This window comes from Polistes canadensis, unplaced genomic scaffold (assembly GCF_001313835.1).
Source record: "Polistes canadensis isolate GaletaPanama2010 unplaced genomic scaffold, ASM131383v1 scaffold_112, whole genome shotgun sequence".
NCBI classification, from domain to species: domain Eukaryota; kingdom Metazoa; phylum Arthropoda; class Insecta; order Hymenoptera; family Vespidae; genus Polistes; species Polistes canadensis.
This window is the reverse complement of record NW_014569659.1, coordinates 186,253-211,638: the sequence shown is the minus strand read 5'-3', so window position 1 is coordinate 211,638 and position 25,386 is coordinate 186,253. Positions and strand designations below refer to the sequence as shown.

Below are 25,386 nucleotides of genomic sequence, written 5' to 3'. Positions count from 1 at the left end.
GGATTGCGCAACGGAAGGAGACGATGCGTCCAATGAAAAGTCGACACGTAAGAATGAGAGAGGGAAGGATAGTCTTTCCATCCAGATTTATTTATCGTCGTAAAAGATCTCTACGACGCGAAAGAGATGCAATAAGGAATAGAAAAAGACACAGAAATAAAGGGAGAGAGAAAGATATATTGGGTTTCTAAAAGCTTGCGAACACATGGTTACAGTCGTTACGACTTAATTCCTGCCAAATAAAGCAAATTTTATAACGAAAAGTAAGGCTGGTTGTTTGGCAGGATGTATCCTTCGTCGAAGGTTGTGTACGTAAACTTAATACTTTTTTGGATCCTTCTTTTGACTTACTAGATTTAGGTCATAACAAAGGGGTAAAATTTATTTTTGAATCGAATCGAATTCCGAATTACACAAGGCATAGGTATTATATACCAATGACGAGGTTAAAATGACTTTTTGTCAGGATGAGTAGCGCGTATCGAGTAGGAGCGAGGAGGGCGTCGATAAATCGATGCGAGAAAAGGCGTCTTACGTCAGGGCTCGCAGAAAATCGCTCGTCTCGACGGGTATCTCGAAATACCTAGACCCAGATATCCCCGAGGCAACGCAGCATCCGCGTCTAACAACATAACGTGGCTGTTTCAACGTCGAAGTTGACTCGACTCGACTCGATTCGGTTTCGTGTATACATCTGTATATAGGGTGTTCCACGGTTACCTTACCAATTCAAACGTTTCCCTTAATCCTTTATACGATCAAATATTCCCAAGATATTCTATTTAATATAGGCAACGCTATTAATTCCACCCTTTGTTTCAAAAATAGATAAACTTCGGTGGACTGCATCCGTAGTTTTAGCACATTCGTACAATCAAATAAAATTATACTCTCGATAGAAAAGATAATGCAAAGAAATAACTTCGAATTGCCTGCAATGAAAAAATAAGTTTACTGATATCGTTAGGCGTAATATAAAAGGAGGAAGAAATTGTAGATACTGGAGTAAGGTAAAACACCCTATATATTAGTGGCAGGCGTGCGCTAGACCGCGTAGACCGAAGGCTTTTGGAGTATCTGCCGCGCGTGGATGCTTGCCAGATGTCTGCCAAAGCCCGCATTTTCCTTCTATACGCGGAGTATCCGAAGACCCTACACAACTCGAATGCCGATGACTGAGACGCAGCTGGTATTAACTACGGACTCCGCGTGTCTAGAAGGGATGCGGAATGCCGCCGTGCTCCCGCGGTTTCCTCCCGCGGTTTCCTCCCGCAGTTTCCTCCCGCGTCCTCCTAACGTCTCAAGTCTTTCGGAAAAAGAGGAGGATCTTGTCTTTTGTGTATACGAAACAAAAATTAAACCCTATGCGATTGACAAATCGACGAAAGTTGAGCGTCATCGAGAATAGGGTGAAACGGTGACGTCACATTTCCCCGAATCGAGTCATCGTTCCTTTCGTCTAATGGATATGGGTAATTCCGCTGAATTAGTTCACATTCGCTCCGTCAGGAAATTCTTGTAGCTTAGTTATGGGCTTTGTGATAAGATTTTTATATACAAGACGAGCCTGTTTTTCTAGTTGGTCCGATTAAATTTCGATTACTCATCGCAATTTGTAATTAAATAAGACTACGCTCTTATCGTAGATGCAATTATCTTCACGATTATATCGGTAGAATGAAAGATAACGCGTTAGGTAAGGAGAATACATACTGTTAGCGTACTCTTCGATCGGTGAAGAAACGCGGCACGATGGTCACTGACTCTGTACGTTCTTTAACCTGTCTATTGATCGTTCGGCTTACCTGTAAATAAAAATAAATGGATATTATATATTTTTAAAAGGAATCGATACATTCGTAGAACTTTAAACGAATTAGGATTGTAGGGTGTTCGTTCAATGAAATCGACTTTTCATCCGCGCGTATAAATATACCAGTAATTATGATTAGGAATTAGGTAAAAAATTTGAAAATATTCATTTCACAATTTTCTTTTTTTTTTAATGCAATTACACATCTGTTTAAAAAAAGTCGTGTAATATACTTTTTTCATTTTTTCGACTCAGTCGTAGCTCGTCGATCATAATTGCTAGTACATATATTTGCGCGTATCGCTAATTTAATAGGAACGAAGAAAGTAAGATCGATTATCAAACGTAATTATGTTAAAGTCATAAAATAGTTCTAGCTACAACTCATTACAGTTGTTTATTCTTTTCATTAACTTAACAAAAAACTAATTGCATGACAAATTCGCGTTGTCGTGTGTTTAGCATTTTTGATGAATATAAAATATATAAATGTTGTTATTAAATTTTCGATAGAAATCAGCAAGAACTTTTTGGGCAGTCCATCGAAGTTTCTATATTCGATAATTTTAGTGAAAACTCTTGTTGCTCATACAACATTTTCATACATATTTGACTTAGTTTGAAAAAGAAAGAAATTTCTCGGTAGAGAAATTGGAAAGTATATGAAAAACAAGTGAAAAAACAACTTATCGATAATCGTATCGAGCTGTTGAGAGAAACAAGAAGCTCCTAACCTAGTTAAAAGAATCGCGCGCACGTCCCCGCGGCGATTCTTATGTTTCCTAGCTGCATTAATTAGCTAATTGACCGAGTAGTTCAGTTAATTAGTCTTCGAGCGACTGCTTTTCTAACAATAATGAATGGTGTAATCGTGCGTAAGAGGGAGCTATCGATGGAAAAACGAAAAGGGCTATGCACCTATAGGTAACATTAACAACGTTGAGGAAAGGGTCGAATGAACGAACAGACGTAAAAAAAACAGAGACAGAAGGTACTTTCAAAGGTAACTTCGTTCGAACGATGCAAAAAATCTAGAGAACCGAGTCGACGGGACACTGATTTTGTTTTAAATCTACACACTTTCTTGATATTTATGTTGAATTACGCAAAACGCATCGTCAACGGATAATACTGAAAATTCTAAATGAACCCAAATCTACTGAAATGATGCTTTTTTAGTAATCCTAGTTCCGCCGATTAGCCAATACGTTTAATGAAAATTTGTTTGTTCGAAATCTTGGCTCAGGGTTGCTACCATGTCATTTCCGACGAATAATAACAAATATTATCTTGACAAAAATGGTAAAATTAACAACGAAATAACTGGGGGTGAACGGATTACATTTTTCAGGTGCTCGTGAAAAAGGAAAAGTTGGAGAGTAGAGCTTTGGCGTTTTCGAGGCAATTAAATAACGAATGCAGCTTTTTCTCTTTCCCTCGTCCTCCCTTAAAGAAACGAGTTCGTTACTTTAAAATCGAGAAAGAGGAATATTGTTGGAAACATTTTGGGTAACAAAACTTTCTGTCCTTCTCTCGCGCCCTCTCTTTTTTCGACTCTTTTCTCGTGAACTCGTAAACAGGAAAAGTCAAAAGTTAATGATCCTAAATAAAGAACAAACTTGTTGTTAATGAATCTAAAAATTAGTCTTTCGACTGAAAAATCATCCGTTGAAAATATGTAAAGAGCGATGGAAAAATGGTTCGTAGATCGATGGAAGAGTATGAAGAATTGAACGGGGCTCGTCTATGGATCCTGCAGATTGGAAGTAGGGGTGGACGGAGGAGGGAGTGGAAATGTGGAAGAGAGAGAGGATCAAAAGAAGTCTTCGATTTACTCGAGATATTAATTTTTCGTTAAAACGCGAGCTTCGCGAAGCTTCGAAGCATGAACGAGAATAAGATTGTCTGGAAATGGCACCGAGGAATGAAGAAAGATCAAAGAGAGGAGAAGGAAAAGAGAAAATGGAGTCTCGCGAAAGTAAAGTATCATAGAGAAACTGTTAAGAGCATAGGAAAAAGAGAAGAAAATGACGTGATCAGAAATTATTGACAAATAGAAAGAAAAGAAGAGGGAGAGAGAGAGACGGTTTCTATCATCTGGAAATTGTATAATTTATCATTGAACGATCGACTAAATTATTCTCACTTAGTGTTGTCGAGTCTAATTATTATTGCAAATATAAAGAATGAAGTATCGATCGAGTTGCTTGAAAAGAACTTAAATTAATCATAAACGAAAACATTTTTCTTTTGCGAAAAAGAAAAAGGATAAGAAAATATTCATCGTCCATTTTGTATACTCTGCGGACGTAAGTTTCACACGTTGGAGGTACCAAACGAAAATATGATAACATATCGAATGGAAAAATGTTGGAGAAAGGAAAAGCAAAAGAAGAAAAGTTTTTTCGCGTGAGTTACGAGGACGACGAGATCGCAGAAGCGGACAATATTATTTCACATCGGTGACAAATTTCGCGTGGAAAAAAGGGGGAGAGGAAAATAGGAGGATGGGAGGGAAACCATGACGCACCAGTGGTAAGTACGGAAAACGACTGTTCCCTTTTTCCTCCATCCGCTTTGAATTACTATCATCCCGGGCAAGCATTGTCTATTGTGGCAAAGAATTATTTTATTATCGCTCGCTCGGCCGATCGCGAATATTTCCTCCCTTATTCTTCTATTCAAAATAAAACCGAGAGGAGGAACAATATGGAGAATAAGAAAGATAGTACTAAAAAAACGAAGAAAGTTCCAAGGAGGTAGACACCGACAAAATGCTGAGGGGCGAAAGAGAGAGAGAGTATAACAAGAATTCCACGATTCGGTGATTTATCGATCCCGCAAAAGAAACCTACCTGTAGGACCATTGAAAAACGTCGTAACGAGAAAAATCAAGTCTTCAAAGAGAAAAAGAGAGGAAATATGATTCGTGGAAAAAAATTGCTCCAGGGCTAGGTATTTAATTAGGTATTGCGATGCTCTTTCCACGGAGGGACTAACGATTTTCAAGAAGAACTTTTCTCGATATTTAACAATTTGGAGAATTCTCTAAGCCATTCTTCTTATCTAGAGAAAGAATCTTAACGATCGCTCAAATTGGTCGATAATAGGGTTGACTTAACGAATGGGAGAGAGAGAGAAAGAGAGTTTACCGACCTTTCTGAATTAATTAATGGTTTGCTAGGACTGGAATATACGCGCGTGTAAGCGGCAAACATTCAGGCTGCCATTGCAACTTGTTAAATCGTTGGTACGGAAAATACAGGCATCCAGTTTCGCACTCGCTGCTGCTCGCAGGAAAACTCACGCCACTTGGCACGGTCGAGCGATCATTCGTTCGTTCGTTCGTTCGTTCGTTCGTTCGTTCGTTCGCTCGCTCGTTCGCTCGTTCGTTCATTCGCTTACATACACCTAACTCGTGTCACTCCAAGTTTCACAAGCGATCGATATAATTATTACACATTTACGTGATAGAAATAAAGAGATGATAAACAAATCGATCGTCGAAATTAATCATCAATATATTTTGAAACAAAGTTTAGATTCGAGATAATATAAACCATTTGAATGAGTCATCAAAATTCGTATTTAAAGTACACACTGGTTGCATTCAAAAGAGCTTTACCACCTGATGTGTTTACCAGTTTTGCCAGCGAAGTAGAGTTACGATATCGACGAGGCACTGTAACGAAAACATTCTATCGTATCTGCAATATCGGTATCATGCTTCGTATCGTATTTCCTAAGGGAATAGGAAATGAGTGAGAGAGAGAGAGAGAAGAAGAGAAAGAAAGTTATATATATATATATATATAGGAGAGCATGCTCGCAGTTACAACGCTTGCAAGTACGTCGAATTAATTTGAAACTACCGTCTACCATCATCCTATCAAGTGACACCTGTTTTTGACTCTGGTCGCAGTGTTTCGTTTAGAAAATGATACCTCGTTTCTCCTTCTACTCGGTAAAATGACGATAGAAAGAGCCTTTAATGATCGATATCCTTGTAAGTTCGATTTTATCGACGAAACCAAGCAAATATAGATAAAAAATGTTTATTTAAGAAGAATTCCTATTAGGAATTTGGATGGTATACCAAGTATTCCTCCATCTGTAAAGAAAAAAGATAAAAAATATCGGTGGTAGCTTTGGATGCAGGTAAGCGTGCGCCCGCGCAGTGGCGCCAACACGTGCTCCTTTAATGTATCCATACGTAATGCTATCTTACTCTTTCCCGCGACGTTTTACGCCAATGACGAGGTGCGCACGTGTGTCTCTCGCGTAGTACTCGCGAAAGTGCGAGAGACGTTACTATACACACACGACTGCCCGATCAATATCTCTTTTCCATCTTCTCCTTTCGATTCCAGGTACTCCACTCTATTTGCCGGCACTCCGTCCTCGCATTTATAATAACGTTCGTTGCTTCGATCGGACTTTCGAAAGCGACGAACGCCAAAGAATTTTTACACCATCTATATATGTAAGTATTATACTTATATATACCTATTTCGTAACTCAATCGATGACTCAGTGCGTACAAACAACAACTTTTTTACGACGCTGTTCAATGCCCATAATAATTGTATTTTATTTTTTCTTCTCTCTACTCTATTAATTTTACAATTTTAGATTTTATTTTGAAAACCGAGTTACCTCGTATCCATGCAAACGACGCTAATGATTCATTAATTTATCGAATTAAATTAAAGAAAATTGCAAGAAATATAAAGAAACGGAAATGAAATATTCTTTATTTTCCTTTTAAAACACTCGTCTCTCGATCTACTTTTATTATCTCGCAGGAATAGATCAAACAGTTGATTAAATAAAATTATGAAAATTATCAATACGATCAAATTTTATGCTCTTTGATAACAAACGAGTTGTCTCTTTAAATTCAAGAAAAAAGAGAGATTGGCTCAGACATTTTTTATTTTCTCTTCAAGACAGCATCAACCTACTTTTAGTATCTAAGAGAAATCAAACACGCAGTCGATTGAATAAAATCATCAAAATTATGATCAAATGGAAAATCTAAATTTCTTCCAACACAAATAGTATTTTCGTGTTTGAGAAAGAGAAAGTCTTTAATATCGTTTCTTTTTATCTTTAAAACATCGTTTACCTACTTTTATTATCTCGTAGGAAACAATTGAATGGATAATTGCAATTTGTGCATTTCCCTAATGAATTGTCTCTTGAAATTTTCAGAGAAAGAATTTACAGACATTATTGTCAATTTTTGACCAATAAAAGAAACAAACCGATCTCTTATCGCGTTTAAGGGAACAAAACGTTAATATAAACGTTGTTGAAAAATCTTCTGCAATCTCGCGTCCCCCGTGTCAGGTTTTGAAAGCGATGCTCGATTCTCGGTCATTGTTTATTAGCGAGATTTATCGTCCGCTACGGCTGGTAATAACACGGTACGCTGATTTATTCAGATTTCATTCATGAAATTACCTTCTCTCTTTCTCTCCTTTTTTTCTTTTTCTCTCTATTACACAGATACTCGCTCGCTCGTCTTCCATTTCCATCTCTATCTCCCCCGATGTCTTTGGCTCTGACGTCTCTTTGTTTTACTATCACGCAAACAAACAGAAATCTACATATATTTACGTGCATATATGCACACATAAATGCACACATAAAGGCACGTAAATTAAACATGCTTAGATACATATTTAGCTGGGGAAGGAGTTTCTTCCTATTATATTAACCCCTTATACTCGACAGATTACTCTCGATCATTGCTGAATTTAACACAATAATTCACATCAAAGTATTTTATATATATATATATATATAAAAGAAAAGCAGTTTTCTCCTACGTAAAAGAGGACTAAAAAGTATGACGACTATTACGCAGAGGGGTTCAAATTGTTGTCAAGATTTTGTCATACTTACGCGGAACAAATGGTAGTAATCGTTTCGAGTTACTGGTTCGTCCGAGTGCAAAGAGTTAATAAATGATTTTAAAATCGCATAACTCTGGTAAGAAGTTTAATCCCAAGCTTTTGTGGGACACCCTGTAGGAAAATTATTTATGCACGTATTCTCTATAGATACGTACGTATATATAAATATAACTAAAAAAGGCAACGATCGCTCGAAGCTCAGTAACTTTCAAACGCAGGACAGCTTTCCAATCTAGCTCATTAACATCAATGATGCTCCGTTGCAACACAAGCGCGGCCGATAGTCGAGAGCTCCAGTGGTTCTCATAATGTTCGAGAGTAACACTTTGCACGTGCCTTTCAACGGGAAAAAAAATAGAAAAAAAGAGAGAGGAGGGTGGTAAAGAGCGAGCGAGAGAAGGAATATATCTTGGGAGACTGGAAATACGAGAACGATGTTGGCCTTGGATTCGCAGAAACGTTTAACGCTTGACGTTTGACCGTCTTCACGCTCCAACATCGTTATAACCATAGCATTTAGAGAGAGAAACGTTTATGTAAATCAATTAGGTACCTACGATCGATCGATGAAAATGTTACTACAAAAATAGAATGCAATTCTAATAAAATGATCGAGCATTGCAACGAAACCCTTCGTTGTTCTATCATTCGTAAATAATTATTTTTCTCTAACAAACCGAAATGTAATTGTATTTGAACGTCAAATTGGACGTTTGAAATTTGCATAAGTCTTATTCCAAGTCGTTTCTCAGGGGGCTTTTCTTTTTAATGAAAAATAATTCAAGTTGCCTTGGCGCAAGAAAGAACGCGAAGAGATATATGGTTCTCCTTTACTACGTGCACTTTCGTGTACGTCGTCGTTGTTCCTTGAGACGAGTTTAAATGAGAACGTGAAATTCGTTGGAAGCATCTGGAAACGATGATACCGGTTATTTGCTTTTTGTTCAAACTTTTTAACGCATGGACGATGTCGTAGATACGCGATCGGACAAGCAGAAAACGAGGACAAAACGTGAGTCGGAGTATTGATAGCGAATTAACGCCTTGTACTACATTTTTTCATTTGGATAAGATATTAACGTCTATTAAAATGATCGAATAATATCTTTAGAAATTGTTTTATAATAGAAGGCCAAAATGATTTATTTCATATTATAACTAAATAAAATATAAATGATTGGTCAAGCCAACTGTTTCAACAGGAAAAATGAATTTGACGTTTAAATCGAATGCAAAGAAACGATGTTTTCCTTAAAAGCTTTTGGCTTAATCACGATTCTCTTGATCCTCACTTACATTAAATCGACGTGGAAAATCCCATTGGACTTGAAGGAAGGTAAAAGATATAGATATAGTTAGGTAGCTCAATCGTTTAGTTGTCTCTGAAATTACAGAAGAGTATTAGAGAAGAACGCTTGTGCATCGTGCAACGTCACGTCGTCGTTCTCCATTGCCGGAAGCTAAACGATAAGTCGCTCTACGTACAGGTTGCTCAGCCATGCCGTTAACAACTGGCAGACACGCGTTAATGGGTTTCAGCTCTGTAAATACATTAAACTCGTCCTACCGTAGCTCCGTTAATCGCCGTTTGTAACGCGTTCGACGCACCTTTGCTTACGAGAAAGGCTTAGGACTTTATTAATCATCTACAAGCAAATACTAACTCTAATAATCTTACCTTTCGACTGATTCAATTTCATCCTACTCATTAGATGGGATTACATCTTAAAATATACATTATTAACGTTTACGCTTCACGATTAATAACGTAGGAATATGTTTTTTTTTCTTTTTCTATTTTCTCTATTATTTCGAATTCTAATTACATCGTCAAACAAAGAATTTCTACATCAATTCCATTTATCTAATATCAACATTCTAATAAATCCCACAAAAACAGGAAATTACTCAATTGGAATTCCGATTATTTGCTTTCGAAGTATTTAGCATTAATGAATTATTATCACGTACAATTGCATGGTTTATGTATTACATGTAAAAAATACTCCATCTGTCATCGTACGTCTAGATTACTAAATCGGATAAAAGATATAAACATTTTTGTCGTACGAGATATATACTAGAAAAGTCGTATGCGATTTTACGAATCATTAAATGCAGATTGCACTATTCTGTACTTGTCATGAATCATTTTTATCGGAGAAATCAATGAATCATGCTATATAGCGACACATCGTGAGAGTATGATTCAAAATAAATAATACACTATTAATGATTCAGAAATTGCAATATTTTTTCTTAACGATTTATCATTTAACTTTTGTCAATTTTAAAATAAAGCAATAGTGAATTTCATCGGCATAAAAATGTCATTAAATTCCTATAAAAATTCGTATAGAATTCTATTCTCTAGAAATTATATAAAATTAATCGAAATACCCTCGGTGTTTTTTTTCACGATACATATATATAAACAATATAAGTACACATATACATATAAGCTTATACAATTATCGGGTAAATTTAAAAGGCGAGCACGAACACACAATCTCATTAGTCATAAACGTGTCGATTCTAATTAAGGTCCTCCTTGTTTTGCCAATTGAATTAACGAGTTTATCTATCGACGAGAAAACCTTGAATTTAAAAACGATCGATCTTTGACTAACACTCGCGATCGATTCGCTAAATTAAACGATTATTTTATCGATTTCAATGAACTATAATGATTAGCATGATTCATATAGGGAGAAGGAGAAATAAAAAAATGATCAAAGATATAATAGTTTTCTCGAAGAATTCATGCAGAAAAACATCGTTTGGTAAAGTGTGTTTTATTAAATAACATTTTTATCAAGTTTCGGTGCTTAACCGGTGCCTCATTTACATTTTTATCGCGCGTATCCTCTTCGTGGAACAAATTAAGCACTAGTTTATATATAATTAGACGTCATTATATTGTATAGATAGCAAATACTTCAAGTGAAATAAATACTTTCCTTGCGAAATGCAACAAGAACAAAAATATACGCACGTACAATGAAAATTTTGAACGCGTCAAATTACACACATAAATATATTAATAATATATTATATTCAATGGCTTCTATAATAAATAAAAGAAAAAAAAGAAAAAACCTTTATCGTGTCCGTAATTGAAAATAACTTGATTTAACTTAAATTTGTACCATAAAGTCAGGAATGTTAATAACGATCGGTTAATGGATTTGCGAGTTAGTCAAACGCCGAGAACTATGAGGAGACTGACGTATGTAAGTATATACGTAGAACACACATACGTGCGGCATTAAATGCGCTAATGAATAAACTTTCGTAAATCTCGGCAAGTAATTTACGCTCATCGGCTAACCAGGTAGCGGCGCTGTTCTAATGGCGTCCGATGCTGCTACGTAAAAAGTGCATTTCCTTTTTATCCAGGACAAGGATCCGCAATATTCCTTTTTTCTCCATTTTATCTCGATATTGAGAGCAAACAGCGTTGCGCACAAACGATCCAAAGAACAAGCGACGATGAAGCTTCCTGTAAACAGAGCAACGTACAAACGAACGAACGAACCATCCCAAAATACCTTGGCGTACCCGAAAAATATCCAAAAAGCATGCAAATATATTCCTCGCCAGATATGGAGATTTTATTTGCGAAGAAAGTCAATTCTCCCTGCCTTCGATAGACTAGATAGAGAGATACCTACCTACAAAACGGGCAAACGTTAGGGAACGTTCTGTCATACAAAACGAATAGGAAACACATGAAATCTGCAGAAATATTTTAATTATTAAATTAAACAACTATGCTTCTTTCATTGATCAAATTTGCTATTTAACATGCATACACATGCGTATGCATATTTGAAGTGACCCATGGATGGTGACCAAGCGTATATGAAACGTCTAATTGCTAGTAACTGTTATATGAGAGATATGAACGTCCATTTCCTGTATCTACTTTGGAGCTTCGAATAACAGGCTTTAAAGGTTCGCGATCTTTTCGTTCGAGCAAAAGCAGAAAGAGCTTAACGGATTTTGAGTAGCATTAGAAAGATGAAGATAACGCTTACCTCCTTGTTCGCAAATTTAAAATTTCTGAGCTCGCGTATTTCGCGTGTAAGTACATACATTGGTGCTCATCTAGAAATCACAAACGCAGAGATAGAATTTAGAACACAGTAATATTTGAAATCGTTCTCCTGAACCTAACTGGAAGTAAAACGTAGCGTCAAAAGCAACCCATATTGAAACAATGTTTATCAAAGAGCTATCTAGGAAGATAGCAGGCTAACTAGCAAGGTATCTGCAAGTACGCTTGCGAACCGGTGACCCTTCAAAAGATGCAAAGGCTTAATATCCTTTCAAGTAAGGACGAACTTTGATATTAGATCACTTCATTTAATTACCTCTCCTCATTGCACTTTACCGACCGATGAAGAACGTTTAAACGTATTTCACGTGACACCTCGAAAGGAGAAACTATCCATTCTCTCTTTCGCATTTGAAATGCTTTAGGTGTTTCCATTTTCCAATCAGCGAAGACGCGTTAAAACATCTATGCACCGAAGGGAAATAGGAAGGAGTAACTGATAATTGCGATAAGAGCTTATTTGACTTTTTTGTCTAGTAACACTAGTTCTCGAGTACCCACTCGTACACTCGTTCGATTCGACAAAACGACCACAAAATTTGTCAGACCTATCAAATGCATTCAACGAAAACCTGGAATGAGAGAAATGGAGAAAGGAAGAGAGAGAGAGAGAGAGAGAGAGAGAGAGAGAGGGAGGGACAGGGATAAAAAAGGGGAAAGAGAGGAAAGAGAACCAATTTGTGTTTATCGGTCCTTTGTTCCTCTTTTTCCTTTTCCTACCAGCACCGCAATTCCCTTCCTTCCTACCCCTTTTCCCTTCGCTCACCGTCGATAATTTCGCTCGCACCATCGGACAAACAAACTACTACTGTTTTATATCGGACCAACCACGTTGTTCCTGGCGCACGCTCATTGCGAACGCTAGAATACCCAAAGCTTGTTAATTCGAGCGTGACTATCTCCACAAATGTCCTCTCCTCGCCGATTTTACCTGACGATCAAACGGTCAACTATTAACGCTAGGTCGAGTTACTGTTTGTTCAGTATCGAGTTTGTTTCTTTTCATACTTTCGTTTAAAGCGTTCGCTGATATCACTGTTGTTCAACCCTTTTCAAACTAAACAGACTATGATAAGCAGAAATAGACTTTGTGCGAGAGAATGGAAAAGATTTACAAAATAACCAATGGAAATAATTAAAACTACAAGCTATATATAATCTGTTAGAAAATCAATATAAAGCAATTAAAGAATATTAAAAAGAAAAAAATAACAGTCCATGTATCGGTATAAAATACGTATAGAAAAGGTTTGTAAATCGATTGGTTACGCATTAGATTTATCTCGACTACGTGATCCACTCTAAAGCAATAATCAATGTTATTTCCACGAGAAGAAACTAAACCCTGCGGAGACTTAAAACTTCGATAAGACGCGAATGAAGCGGAACGTTGAAACTCGTGGAGGCTACCGTAACACGACGGTCGGACCAGTCCTGTCCCGATTACCAACCAATACCTTTTCCTTCTTTTCTAAGCCGCTTTCCCCAACGACGACGATCAACCTTAATATCTTTCTCCTTTTTTTATCATAGATAAGTACCTACAGGCGTATATACATAGAAGAGGATAAGACGGTTCCGTTACATGGATAATTCTCACAATGATTTCGATCGAAAGCTATTGCTGCTACTGCTGCTACTTAAGAAAAACTCTAACAAACGATCGATAGGAAACTAACTTGGTGCTTTTCTAAACGATCTCTTTTGAAAAGCAATTTAATTTCTAGGCTACCCTACAAGCAGATTTCTACAAGAAGTAAAAAAGAAAGAAAGAAAGCAAGCAGCCAATGGATAATATTTCTCCCTCGGTCCAGCAGCGTAATAGCGGTAGGGTTAATAGATCCATCTTACGAGTGACCCAGCTATGATGAACGAGGGAACGCAGTATGTACGTGAGTCCAAAGACTGAAAGAGAGCCGCAAGGATCGTTCTGGGTTGTGCGCAATACACGACGGGGGAAGAAAGAGGGAGAGGGAAGCATAAAACTGAATTCCACGATGGTGAGCACGCCGCTAGCAGAAACTCAGAAATAACCGTCGCGGCGTGCTCGTTTCCAAATGGTCTCACGCCGACGCCACGCGCATCAAAGAAAGAAAAAAAAAGCGAAGCGCAAAAGAAATGATGGAGGAAGGAATACTTTAGAGTAGGCTCTTGGAAAGATACAACTTTAAGACTTGTTTTGGCTACTCAGGGGAAAAAGGGCTTAGGTAGTCAACGATTGTGGCGATGATGCTCGTTGGTGCGTGTGGTGGTTGCTGAAGAAGAGGAATCATGCAGTCAGAAAAGGAGGTTGTGCCATCGAAGGTTAACAATGCCACGTTCCGCAGCCGCGGCTACAATGGCATCTTTCGCATCACTCACATTGCGGCCCATTGTACCGGCAAACCATTGTTTCTCGTCCCATTGCGCGCACTGCGGCCCAGGACAGAGTACGAGGAAGGTGAGTGGGTGGTGGAAAAAGAGAGGAAATACGAAGAAGAGTAGCAGCGAGTCGTGTTCGAAACAAAAGAGTTACGTCAGGCTCATTCACCAAAAACGCCTTTGTGCGTTTGGATATTCTTATTCTAATGCACGCGCGGAGTAGGACGAGAAAGAGAATGGATGAGTTCGATAGAGGGAAAACGCGGCACTCGCGACCGTTTAAAACGCAAAGACAAAATTGCCTCTTCCTTCCGCTCGATGCGCGCTGGATGCGCGCTCGATGCGCACCTTTCTCATCCAACTCCTGGAAAATCGTTCCTCCGATCCTACTAACTTCCCCAATCCGGGTATTAAACTTCATACAAAAAAAACATTTCCTCACAATTCATTTCAATATTACAGCTGTTGCATACATTTCACTAGATTTTACGTTCGCTATTTCTTTCATTTTACAACGCTACCTAAGTAGATATCAACATAAACGTACATTTTAAATAGATAGATAACAGGTTAAAATAATTTACTACATTTTACAATAACCTTTAAAAGTAATTTTTAAATGTTTTAAGCTTTATGTACTCATTATCTCAACAAATTTTAACTCCATCTTTCCTACTTTCAAAATAATATATTTTCAATAATAGAAACACCTGTACTCTAGACGTAATTTTCGTTTTCATTAATATTCTTTTATTTTCAATAAAATTGTTCTACTGATTTTATTGAATTAAATAAGGGAAATGGCACGTCAATGTAAATTTCAATCTATAAATCACATTGAACACACACACACAATAAATTAAATTTAATAAAATTAGTAGAATATGTTCATTTACAAAAACACACATACTTTTGTTTTCAATCTTAGTTAATTATATAAAATATATATCACAGGAATGCATAAATCACCTTTCATATTGTATTATGAATAAAATAAAAATAAAACGAGTAAGACAAAATATTGGTAACTAATATATAACATTACGATAATAATACAAAAATGTACTATTGTATATGATATTTAAAATAACAATGTCTAACTTGGAACGTTTAGTAAATGAAAATCGAGTGGGTAAGGATATTCCATTCGGGAATATATGCAAGCTGAATAACTTTCATTTCCATCGTGTTTCAACCACTACATTTCGTAGGTAGTAACGCATCTGGGACAGTATCAAATCCTATGAAATATTCGAGAAGGTACGATCGCACTACCAACCATATAAATATTAAATTTTAATGTACAAAACGCACGTCGATCTTTCATTAGTTTCTGAATGTTTTCCCCAGAGTTACACATACACACACACGCATACGCATACGTGTCATCCACTAACAGAAAACGTTTCGGCGACATAAAAATATTTCGAATTTTGTTCGAATCCAAAAGAAACATCTAAATAGATTCTATATCGTGAATTTTGTTCGTCATCGCGAGCTTTTTCAAATTTTTGTCCGTACCGTTTTATACCCTTAGGACTTGTTCCTGCCTATCGTCCTTGCTCTTCTTTCTTTTTTTTTATTTATATCAAAATTTGTTTTCCATTTACAGGCGTTTCTCTGACCCAATAAAATGGGTCCCATCATGTTTTTGTTAGAAATGATAGTTCTCTAACTTTGTATTTTTATTTCTTTTTTTCAATGCAATAAATAAAAGTCTCTTCTCGTTCTGCGATGGCACGGACAAATCTCAAGGGGTTCAACGAGACTATTCGATTTTTTTGTTTAAAGAAAAGGAACAAAATGAAACGAGTAAAAGTGAGAGATAAAAAGAGAAAAATTCTGGTATGCACTTCCGAACCATTTTTACCATCAATGTATTAACGAAAAGAAGAAAAACACGAGAGTGCGCGTTGGTGTTACTTCCGTTTGCATGGAAATATCCCGTAAAATGACTAGCTGTGCATGAGATAACGAACAAACGAACGAATGATAAGTATTATACTACGACGTTTAAGCACCCGTACTTTAAATAAATCTCGAGAGAAAAAAAATGTCCGAAAGCCATTATTATTCGTCATATATAATTAACCGTTCTGTATTTCTGCGCACGTTTACTTGTAAAACTAATTATCTATCTATTTCCAGCCAACGAAACGTATCTTTGCAAAACGCATCATAGATTATTACTTAAATATATTTCTGGTAACGAAACTAAATACGTTGACCAACTGAAACTAATTGCAATAGAAATTATCTCGATTTAGATATGTATGTATTTATTTCTATATAAATGCGGTGTTTAATACGTTACTTACAATTAGTTTAATGAAGGAGGAATTATTAGTGATATTTGCAGGTAAAGAGAAATATAGATCGATTCAAAAATCTACGTAAAAATCTTACAAATAAATGGAAATTATTTTATAAACTTTAATTATAGAAATGGCAGGGTATTTTAAGAAAAAAATAAAATGAAACAAGTTATACTCTCTCTGTTCAAGAAATGAAAAAAACTTCAATAAACGTTTTCTTATAACGGTATAAATGTATTGTAAATTAAAAATAGATCCTAACCTCGATCGAACGGTAAGACTAAATTTATTATGCAAATCATCGCTGTACTACTGCATTGGAATCTCAGATGCATGCACATGATAAACGTTACACGGAAGGATTTACCCTACTGGCCAAAAGCTTCAAATAACTACGTAAATTTAAAGAAATTGAAGGCCTTTAGAGTAATCTAGGTAAATTTATTTATCAATAAAATGTGCATGTATAAGTAATATGTAGTTATAGGCATATTTTATAACAAATCATCGAATAATTGCATCGTCGAAAGTTCGCTTTCTACAACGATTTTATGTTAATTGTGTCAACGGAGGAATAATCGATGATTTTTATGCAGGTAGAATAAATGTGACGAAATAAAAATGATTGATGATTATCTATAAAAAAGAAAAAAACAGCAATAAAAGAATAGCAATAAGAATTTGTATAAAAAATAGAGCACACTCTTAAATCGAAGGCTAGAATGATTTAAATCTTCGATCAAATGAATTTTAAATAGGAATATTATATATATGTCGTGTATAATAATAAAATATGTAAGTTTCGTATAAGAGGAAAGAGTAAAGTTAGATACGATCTGATAAATGAAAGTGAAAGGAGATCAAAAGGAAAGAGAGAGAGAGAGAGAGAGAGAGAGAGAGAAAGAAAGAAAGAAAAGCACAATATCCTCGTCTGAGATGTAACGAATAGAGGGCAAACGTCTCGGTTTCTCTCTCTCTCTCTCATCTCTCATCGTTTGCGCGCGCGGGAACTCACTCGCTCTTGTCGGCCTGGATCGGCGTAAGGTCATTGCACACTCGTAAACAAACGGGACGCGCGGCGTCTATGGTACCGACCCGGCGCGTCACTGAACGTACTCACCGACCTATTACACTCGAGCCAAGGTCGTTCCGTCATAGTCCTAGCCCCCGTATCGGGAATCGATTCGGAGAGACACGGAGAGAGAGAGAGAGAGAGAGAGAGAGCGAGAGAGAGAGCGAGAGAGAGAGAGAGAGAGAGAGAGAGACAGAGAGACAGAGAGAAACACTGAGAGAAACGAGATGCATTCTTCCTATTCTATATTCATAATAATTAATCAGCATTTTGAATCCCATAAATACTGGATAGACGTCAACGTATACACCTTCGAAAGGATTCTTCTATATATACTTCTCATTTTTCTCTAATCACCGAGTATTAGATATCTTATTAGAATAGGAAAATATGTGCATTAATAATGGCAATTGACAAAAGTTACAAAAAATCTAACAAATCTATCGTAATAAAATAATTAATGCTTAATATATTTGACTAATACTAATGTCATAATAACAGGTAGGAAAACGGTATTAATACGAATATCGACCGTTATATTTCGGAAGTGTTGGTTGGCGGTTGATATAAAAAAAGAAGAATATAATAATGCAACGAAAGTAAAGGAGTGTCTAAAAAAGAAAAAAAACTGTCAGATCTCGGTTTACCTGTTGCCAGTGATCCTCGAGCGACGGTTGAGCCGAAAAGTATCCGGTGTCGTGTATGTCCTGCAACTCCCTAAATATGTTCCCGCTCGGCAGGATATCCATGGTTATGTGACGTCGTCGTTGACTTTATTTCTACTTTTTCTCCTTTATTATTTCGTCGTTTTTTACTGTTAGTCGAATAAGTTTAGCTTTGCAAGTTTTTTCAAACACGTTGATCACAAAACTTTTTCGATATCACATAGAAATAGATAGATGGATTGATAGATAAATAGATGGATAGATAGATGGATAGATAGATGGATAGATAGATAGATAGATAGATAGGTAGATAGAGAACAGTAGATAACGATGAAGAATAAAGTATAATAATTTTCCTGTAGACTAGAGCTATAATAATAATAGCTTCAACTAACGACGAGGCTTTTTCTTAAAACGATGACAACGACGACAACGATGAATATTACAACGATGATGCACAACAACCAAAAAACATGATTTTCGATATCACACTTATTCTCGCACGAATATTACCTTCTTTTTATATATTTCGCGCACGTATATATATTTAATTTATATATTTATATATATATATATATATATATATTTTATCTTTTTATAGAGACGAACCAACCAACAAATTACTAATACACGTTTTATTAGGAACGGCACGTTTCGGCACGCACCACACGTGCGCGTACCATCGAAAAAGAAACAACACCCGTATTGTACTGATGATCCCGATGATATCAAATCCACTTCGTTTGACTTGTTATTATTTTCTATATTCTTCTTGATTTGATTTAAATTCCAATCGATATTCCCAGGAGAATCGAAAGGAAAATATCTTCGATAAGATCGACTTGGAGACGTTGTCGCACACTTCTCGCGTTGCACTCCTCGAAGGAAATGAAAGATAATGGGATATCGATGGAATAAAATAAAAATGACGATATAATTAGATAGATAGATAAAGAAAGGAATAGAAAGCTAGGTTTGATTTCACTGTGCGACGACGACGACGACGACGCTCTGTCTGGTTCGAGTGGCGTCGCGTACACGAGTCACTCGCGCCAGTATCCATCATACGAGGGACGAGAATAGTGCCTAACTGGCTCCTCTCAATGAGACCAGTTAACTCTTTCTTTTTAACTGATTGCGAGTCCAAACGTACGTCAAACAACAGAACAGAAACAAACAGAAAGCTTCCAATAAAACACCAATGGAACTGTCAAAATGTGCTGGCACAAATAACTTATTTCCTGTTTTTCTACCTTCCTTATCGAATAAAGAATCCTCTGATCGCTGTAATCGAAGGGACAAGACGATTATCTCTATTTTCTATCCCTTGAATTTCCTTCTACTTGACGTTTCAGTTAAACGTCATGCACTTGTGAGAGACACGCGCGGATCGCGTCTCCCCTCCACTCGTTCTCTCAAAGCCGGCTTTTCCGAATTCCGCGTGCGTTCGCGCGTATATATTTACATATATACGTTCATTGATAATTTGCTCCTGCACAAGATACATAGATACATATACGCGTATTCGTTCACAAAGTGGTAATATATTTCTATATATATGTGCAAGTGTAAGTGCGCGCTCTCGCGCGTGTGCGTAATGTATCCGTACGTATGTATGTATATCACTTTCCTTCCTCGACGCGAAAACCGAGCTCGATCGACCGCGCAAGAGATCAAAAGAGACGGCAGCCGAGGACGCCGGGGACGGCTTCGGAAGAAGAAACGCGCTGCATCAGAGATCTATATCTATTTTGTTAGCGTTCTCTCTGAAACACACACTACTACTTCGCAAGGTAGACCGCGACGTGATAACCCGAGCAGCAACACCGTACAAACCCTTCCGCGCGAGCGCCGAAGAGTGACTGACGTTCCCTTGCTATGAGCGCCGAACGACCGAGCCCGAACACAACCGACTAACTCCGAAGGTTACCTTCGCGTCTCGCCGGCTACGACCACTCTCGCCACTACCGACGGCACGACGTCCTAGAGGCAGCACTGCTCGGTAGCGTCGCGACGCCTGCCTGGACATATGCCTGGACATATGTTATATATTTTTATATACCTTACTGACAAAAATACGATATATCTACTCTGCTAGTTCATTTATTTTTCATACTCCTAGGAATAACTCATTTGCTATTAGCCTCGAATAAAAGAAATAACAAACAATTTGGAAGCAAGTAACGTTTCGTGTTTCATTCGTGTGAAATCGTTAGATCATATTTTTTAGGTTCTTATCTAGATCAAGATAATAACTTGTATCGTTCTAAAGCCGAATAAGATCTAATTGTAAGATTAAAGTTCGGTACGAGGAAGCGAGCTTATGATCGATTAAGATATCCATAAGCTTACGGATTTATCGAGTTTTTCGAAATAGACCATAACCGATTTAACCTCGTTCGAATAGTACCTTACTGGTATGTACATGTATGCACTTAACTCGATGGAACTATTCAACGACCGCGCACAAGCATCATAACGGTGTCCTTACGCAAACCCAAAGAAAATCATGTAGCAGATCGCGTTATGATTTAAAAGAAAGATAAACGGGTATGCGATATCTACGATAAATGATCGCTATTAAAATGAAGTAACTTGTCATTTGGTAGATGAATTATCGAGAAAGATTGGATTATTTCTTACTCCTAAGTTGGACTTTTTTTTTTCATCGTATAAAAAGTAGACTTAATGAAAATGAAGTTCTAACAGAGATAATTTGAAAGACATTTAAAGTAGTAATGGTTATCGAATATCGTTTCTGCAATATCAATGAAAATAGTTACTCGTTCATTTGGTACACTCGAAAGAATAAAGGAATAATAAAATGAGAGTATCGATTCGTTTGCGCAAACGTTTTAACAATGGTACGTGTAAATACAAAGTTATTCCGAACGGTAGTAGGGCCATTGGCGGTGGGTTAGAGTAGCTTACACGTTGAAAATAATTTAGTACGTCGTCTGATAGGAAAGCTGCTTCATAATGGCTATTTGTCGAGTATCAAGGATTAACTATGAACGGGAGTCGATAAAGCTTGATTCGCCGAGTGGATTGTTCGACGCATATCCGATTGTCCAAACAAGAGGAAACGGATGCCACTCCAGAAATGATTTGCAAATGAATAATCGTAAGTGAGTCAAACGTTGCTTCTTTCTTATCGTTGATTGATATACGAGAAACTGTGGCAGTGGTGGGAGTGGAGCAGAACTTAAAGCGCTATATATAAACATACAGTTGGTCGAAAAAATGTTTGGAAAAAAACTACAGAACGAATGTTGCTTATTATGCCGTTTATAAATTTTCCTGGTTTTTGAAACAAGAGATAAAACACGGATAATTTGTTCGTAAACAACGGAAGCTACAAAATTAGTCATCCTTTATTATTGAAATATTTTTGGGAGTAGTTGTGTATGTGTGTTGCGTACATGATTCATGGATTCTGCGCGTTCTTTAAAAGCACGTTTCGTGTACGCGTTAGCGTTTCTACGGGAGCGCTGAAGAATGTTAGATTAGATACGTAAGCTGCGTTTATAGCGTATGGAATTAGAGGAACGAGCGTGTTCTTATCGGACCTGCACCTCGTTTCCGTTCGAGGAATCACCGCCATCACCGAGTTATCGTACCATCGAGCGAACTGGCCACAGTTCTTTTGATATTTGCTGACCACGGACGATTGTGCGGAAATGCTGCGGAAATACTGCGGACGATGAAGGATTTCGCAACGATTCTTTTTCAGATATGCCACTGCCACTCGTCGAGACGTTAACATTTATAATATTCAGATTTTTATTTCTACTCTAAAATGCTTCTCAAAATAATCATTACTTTGTTAAAAAAGGTTTACTTAGTAAAGCATTTGTTTACGGATTTGGAGTAGGGATATGCGAACATGTTTTATTTTATTGAGCATTTCCGGTAACCTCCCACAAGAAATTTCGCTTGCAAAACAGATAGAAAAGTACGAAACGTGGGATATACGCGAGACAGAAAAATCGATAAGCTCGTGTGCGTCGTCTTATTCTGCGAGATGAAACTGGCAATAAAATTTCTTATTCGAAACGGTAAAAAAGAAAAAAGGACCTCGAGTATCTATCACGTCTCGATCTATTCGATATGGAGATACGTAAAAAAGTATAGACAACAACTTTCTATTCCAATTCGGGTCAGAAGTTAGAAACTTTGGATAAACTTCAAATTTGTTATACCAAATCCGAAATTACAGTATGTCTTATTTCTAAATTTCCGTCCTGCTCGGATCTCGAAACTTTGTTTCTTTTTGGAAAGAAAGCTAGAGACACGTATATCCGCGTATATACAAATACAAGTGGAATATATAGATTTGATTGTAAATTCGAAGCGTGTTTTGGAGGAAGGACTCGAGAATGGAAACTTCCTTCCTAAAAAGCAAAAGAGTCGTCCTCCTCCAAGCTCGTCGATTTCGAGAATGAAATATGCGTTTCAGACGAATCGACCATTTTCTATCATTTTCCATCCAAAGAAAACTTCTATCCCAGTAAACTGTCTCTCCCTCTCCTCCCATTCTTTCCCAGGCCGCTATATTTCTCTCTCTCATTCTCATTCTCTCGCATTATCGACGCGGGTCGAGTTAGAAGCAGAGTTATCGTCATCGACGAATCACGTTTCTCTTGGAACATTATCGCCAAGGCGTGCTACGAAAAGCTATCGTAGAGCAGTGCCAAAATCGTTACCCTCGGCGTTTCCCTCGGCGTTTCCTTCGGCGTTTCCTTCAGAATACATAGCAAAAGCCGAAGGAAGAAGCCTGACCTCGCGTAACCTCTCAACTTCGACTTCGTTTTCCGGATACGTTCGACGCTCACTGGGTTAAGACGCCGGGGACCATAAATATGGCGACTCCTTCTTGGATCCTAGCCCAACACTCGAGAGAAGCTTTTCTTCTTTTACAGGGACTTTTCGCGAAATACAAAAAGTGCATTTTTTATGCTATAGATTTGTCTTAAGATCTGTGCTAAGAGAATATTTTGGATTCCTCGCATCAAGTACAATAGTTTTTTCAAACATACTAAGATAACCACCAATTTTCGATAGGATAATCAATTTTTGGATCGTTACCCGCATGAGGAAGGAAGGTGTAAGTAGTTCGGTCCACCGAAGCTGACCGTTGAAAGTTGCGTAAGGCAGCTCAGAGGCTCGGAAGGGCATATCAAGCAGAGAAACAGGGAGAAAGTAGGAGAAAGAAAGAGAGAGAGGGAGAGTACAATGACCCGATCGTTAACCCTCTTTCGGAGAGCTAAGGTCTCCTCGGTGTAATATCCGAGGACTCGGTGGAACTTGGACGTCTTCGTTCGCTTAGCTCTCCCCGATTATGTATGCAAAATAAATGCGCGTCATTTTCCATGTCTCGCTTGACTCGTCGTTTTGATGGTCCAATCAAAAGATTCGTATCCAAAGGGCCTCCCAACCAACCTCGATTTCTACCTGGCTCGCGGCTTTAATGCAACTTCAAATGGAACACCTGGAGGTACTCGCACATTCTTGGACGTATCACTCATAGGCTACCTTTAAAGTATTTCAAGCTGCCAACGATAATTTCAAGTAATTTCAAGTTTTCCTTGGGAAAACTACTTACTTCCATTCGAAGTTATGCATATGCTACGTTTCTAAAAAGATAATTCTAAATGTATGCTTGTTTCACTGAGTTTAGAAATTTTAATGGACTACCATTAAGCTTACTGAATATTACCTCGACTCATTTATAATTGTCGATACTTGAAAACTTTCTATATACGTATATATAATATTTCTTACTAACACTTAAATGAATAAATTTTCAGTTTAAAAACACATTTTCTCATCCATACTTTCCAAGAAGTCCCGTTATTCCTATTACGACCATTCAATTATTCTTTGTTAAGATCGATATCGCTATACATGACGTTTCCTTCGCAAGGTTTGCGGTTAAAAGACGATCAGTGTCTGGAGCAAAGCGAGAAACGGTGGTTGACGTAATTCATATTGCGCAATACTCAGGCAGCCAACCAGCAAGCAAGAAGGCTGGTATGTTATCGCTGCTCTTGCTGCAGGCAACTACAGCAGACACCTTCGTTCCGTTCACGCAAATAGTTGAGATCACTATTCGTGTCAAACTATTATTCTTCGTACGACCATCGGTTACGTCGATCGGACTCCGCATTTGTGTCCTTCGAGCTTGGAATTTATAGGACGAGGACGGATAAGCTTCTCTCGTAGCGCGAATGCGTTCATTGGCGAGACGCTTTTCCTTCTGTTGGTTCGACTTAAATAAAGACGAGAAGAGTAAGGGAGAGGAAATGAAACTGAAAGGATAAGGAGGAGAAAGGGGGATAATTAACGTCGATACGACAACTCTCACCATCAAAGATGTTTCCTTCCTTGCTTGCTTCCTTCCTTGCTTGCTTCCTTCCTTGCTTGCTTGCTTCCTTCCTTCCTTCCTTCCTTCCATCCATCCTTCATTCATTCATTCCATCTTTCTGGCCCACTCTCCGTCCCTGTTTCTCATCATTCCTTCCAACGTCAACGTCGAGGTGGCAAACGACGATTATTATTAACGGCTCGACGGTGAAAATCCTTAATCCCGTAATCCTATCGCACAAGACAGATGGCCGTGTGTAAGCCAGCCTGAAAATTCGCGCTGCCAGTTCCAACGAGTTAGGAAAGTGAAGCAGGAGGAGCTAGGATAGGTAGAGGAGTAGAATGTTTTGAAAACGGCTGGTAATCCAACTCTGATCCTCTCTAATGAGAGAATCGCGCTAGCTAGCTAGGAGAAAAAAATTCAAAGGCGTTCCTTTCTTTCTTTAGTCTTGATCTCTCGACTCGTAAGCTTCGATGCTTTTTTTCTTACTCCTCCGATAAGACTAGCAGTCGTAGCGCAGTGCTTGAAGAAGGATTCTACGAGCGATCTGGTTTGTTAAAATATAAAGAAACTTTCTTCTCAATTAAATATTATCGTTCACACTCTTGCTAGGGAATGTTCTAAAAGGAAAGCAATGCACATAAAATGTGAGAGAAAGATGGAAGGAATATAAGGGAACCAGCATCGGTGGAACGACCCTTATGTCGCTGAATTGGTCGCCATAACTCTGACGATTCGAGGCGAGGGTCCCT

At 37.7% G+C, this 25,386-nt stretch overlaps 1 protein-coding gene across 1 annotated transcript in view; it reads right to left on the bottom strand.

The window, feature by feature from the left end:
• The window catches only part of LOC106787728 (Krueppel-like factor 6), a 237,372-nt gene extending 218,808 nt beyond the window's left edge, over positions 1-18,564 (bottom strand). Inside the window, exon 1 of the mRNA XM_014750344.1 lies at positions 18,250-18,564. Coding sequence (XP_014605830.1) covers positions 18,250-18,351 — 102 coding nt within the window. The 5' untranslated portion in view covers positions 18,352-18,564. The remainder of the gene's footprint in view (positions 1-18,249) is intronic.
• Positions 18,565-25,386: the final 6,822 nt, after the last annotated feature.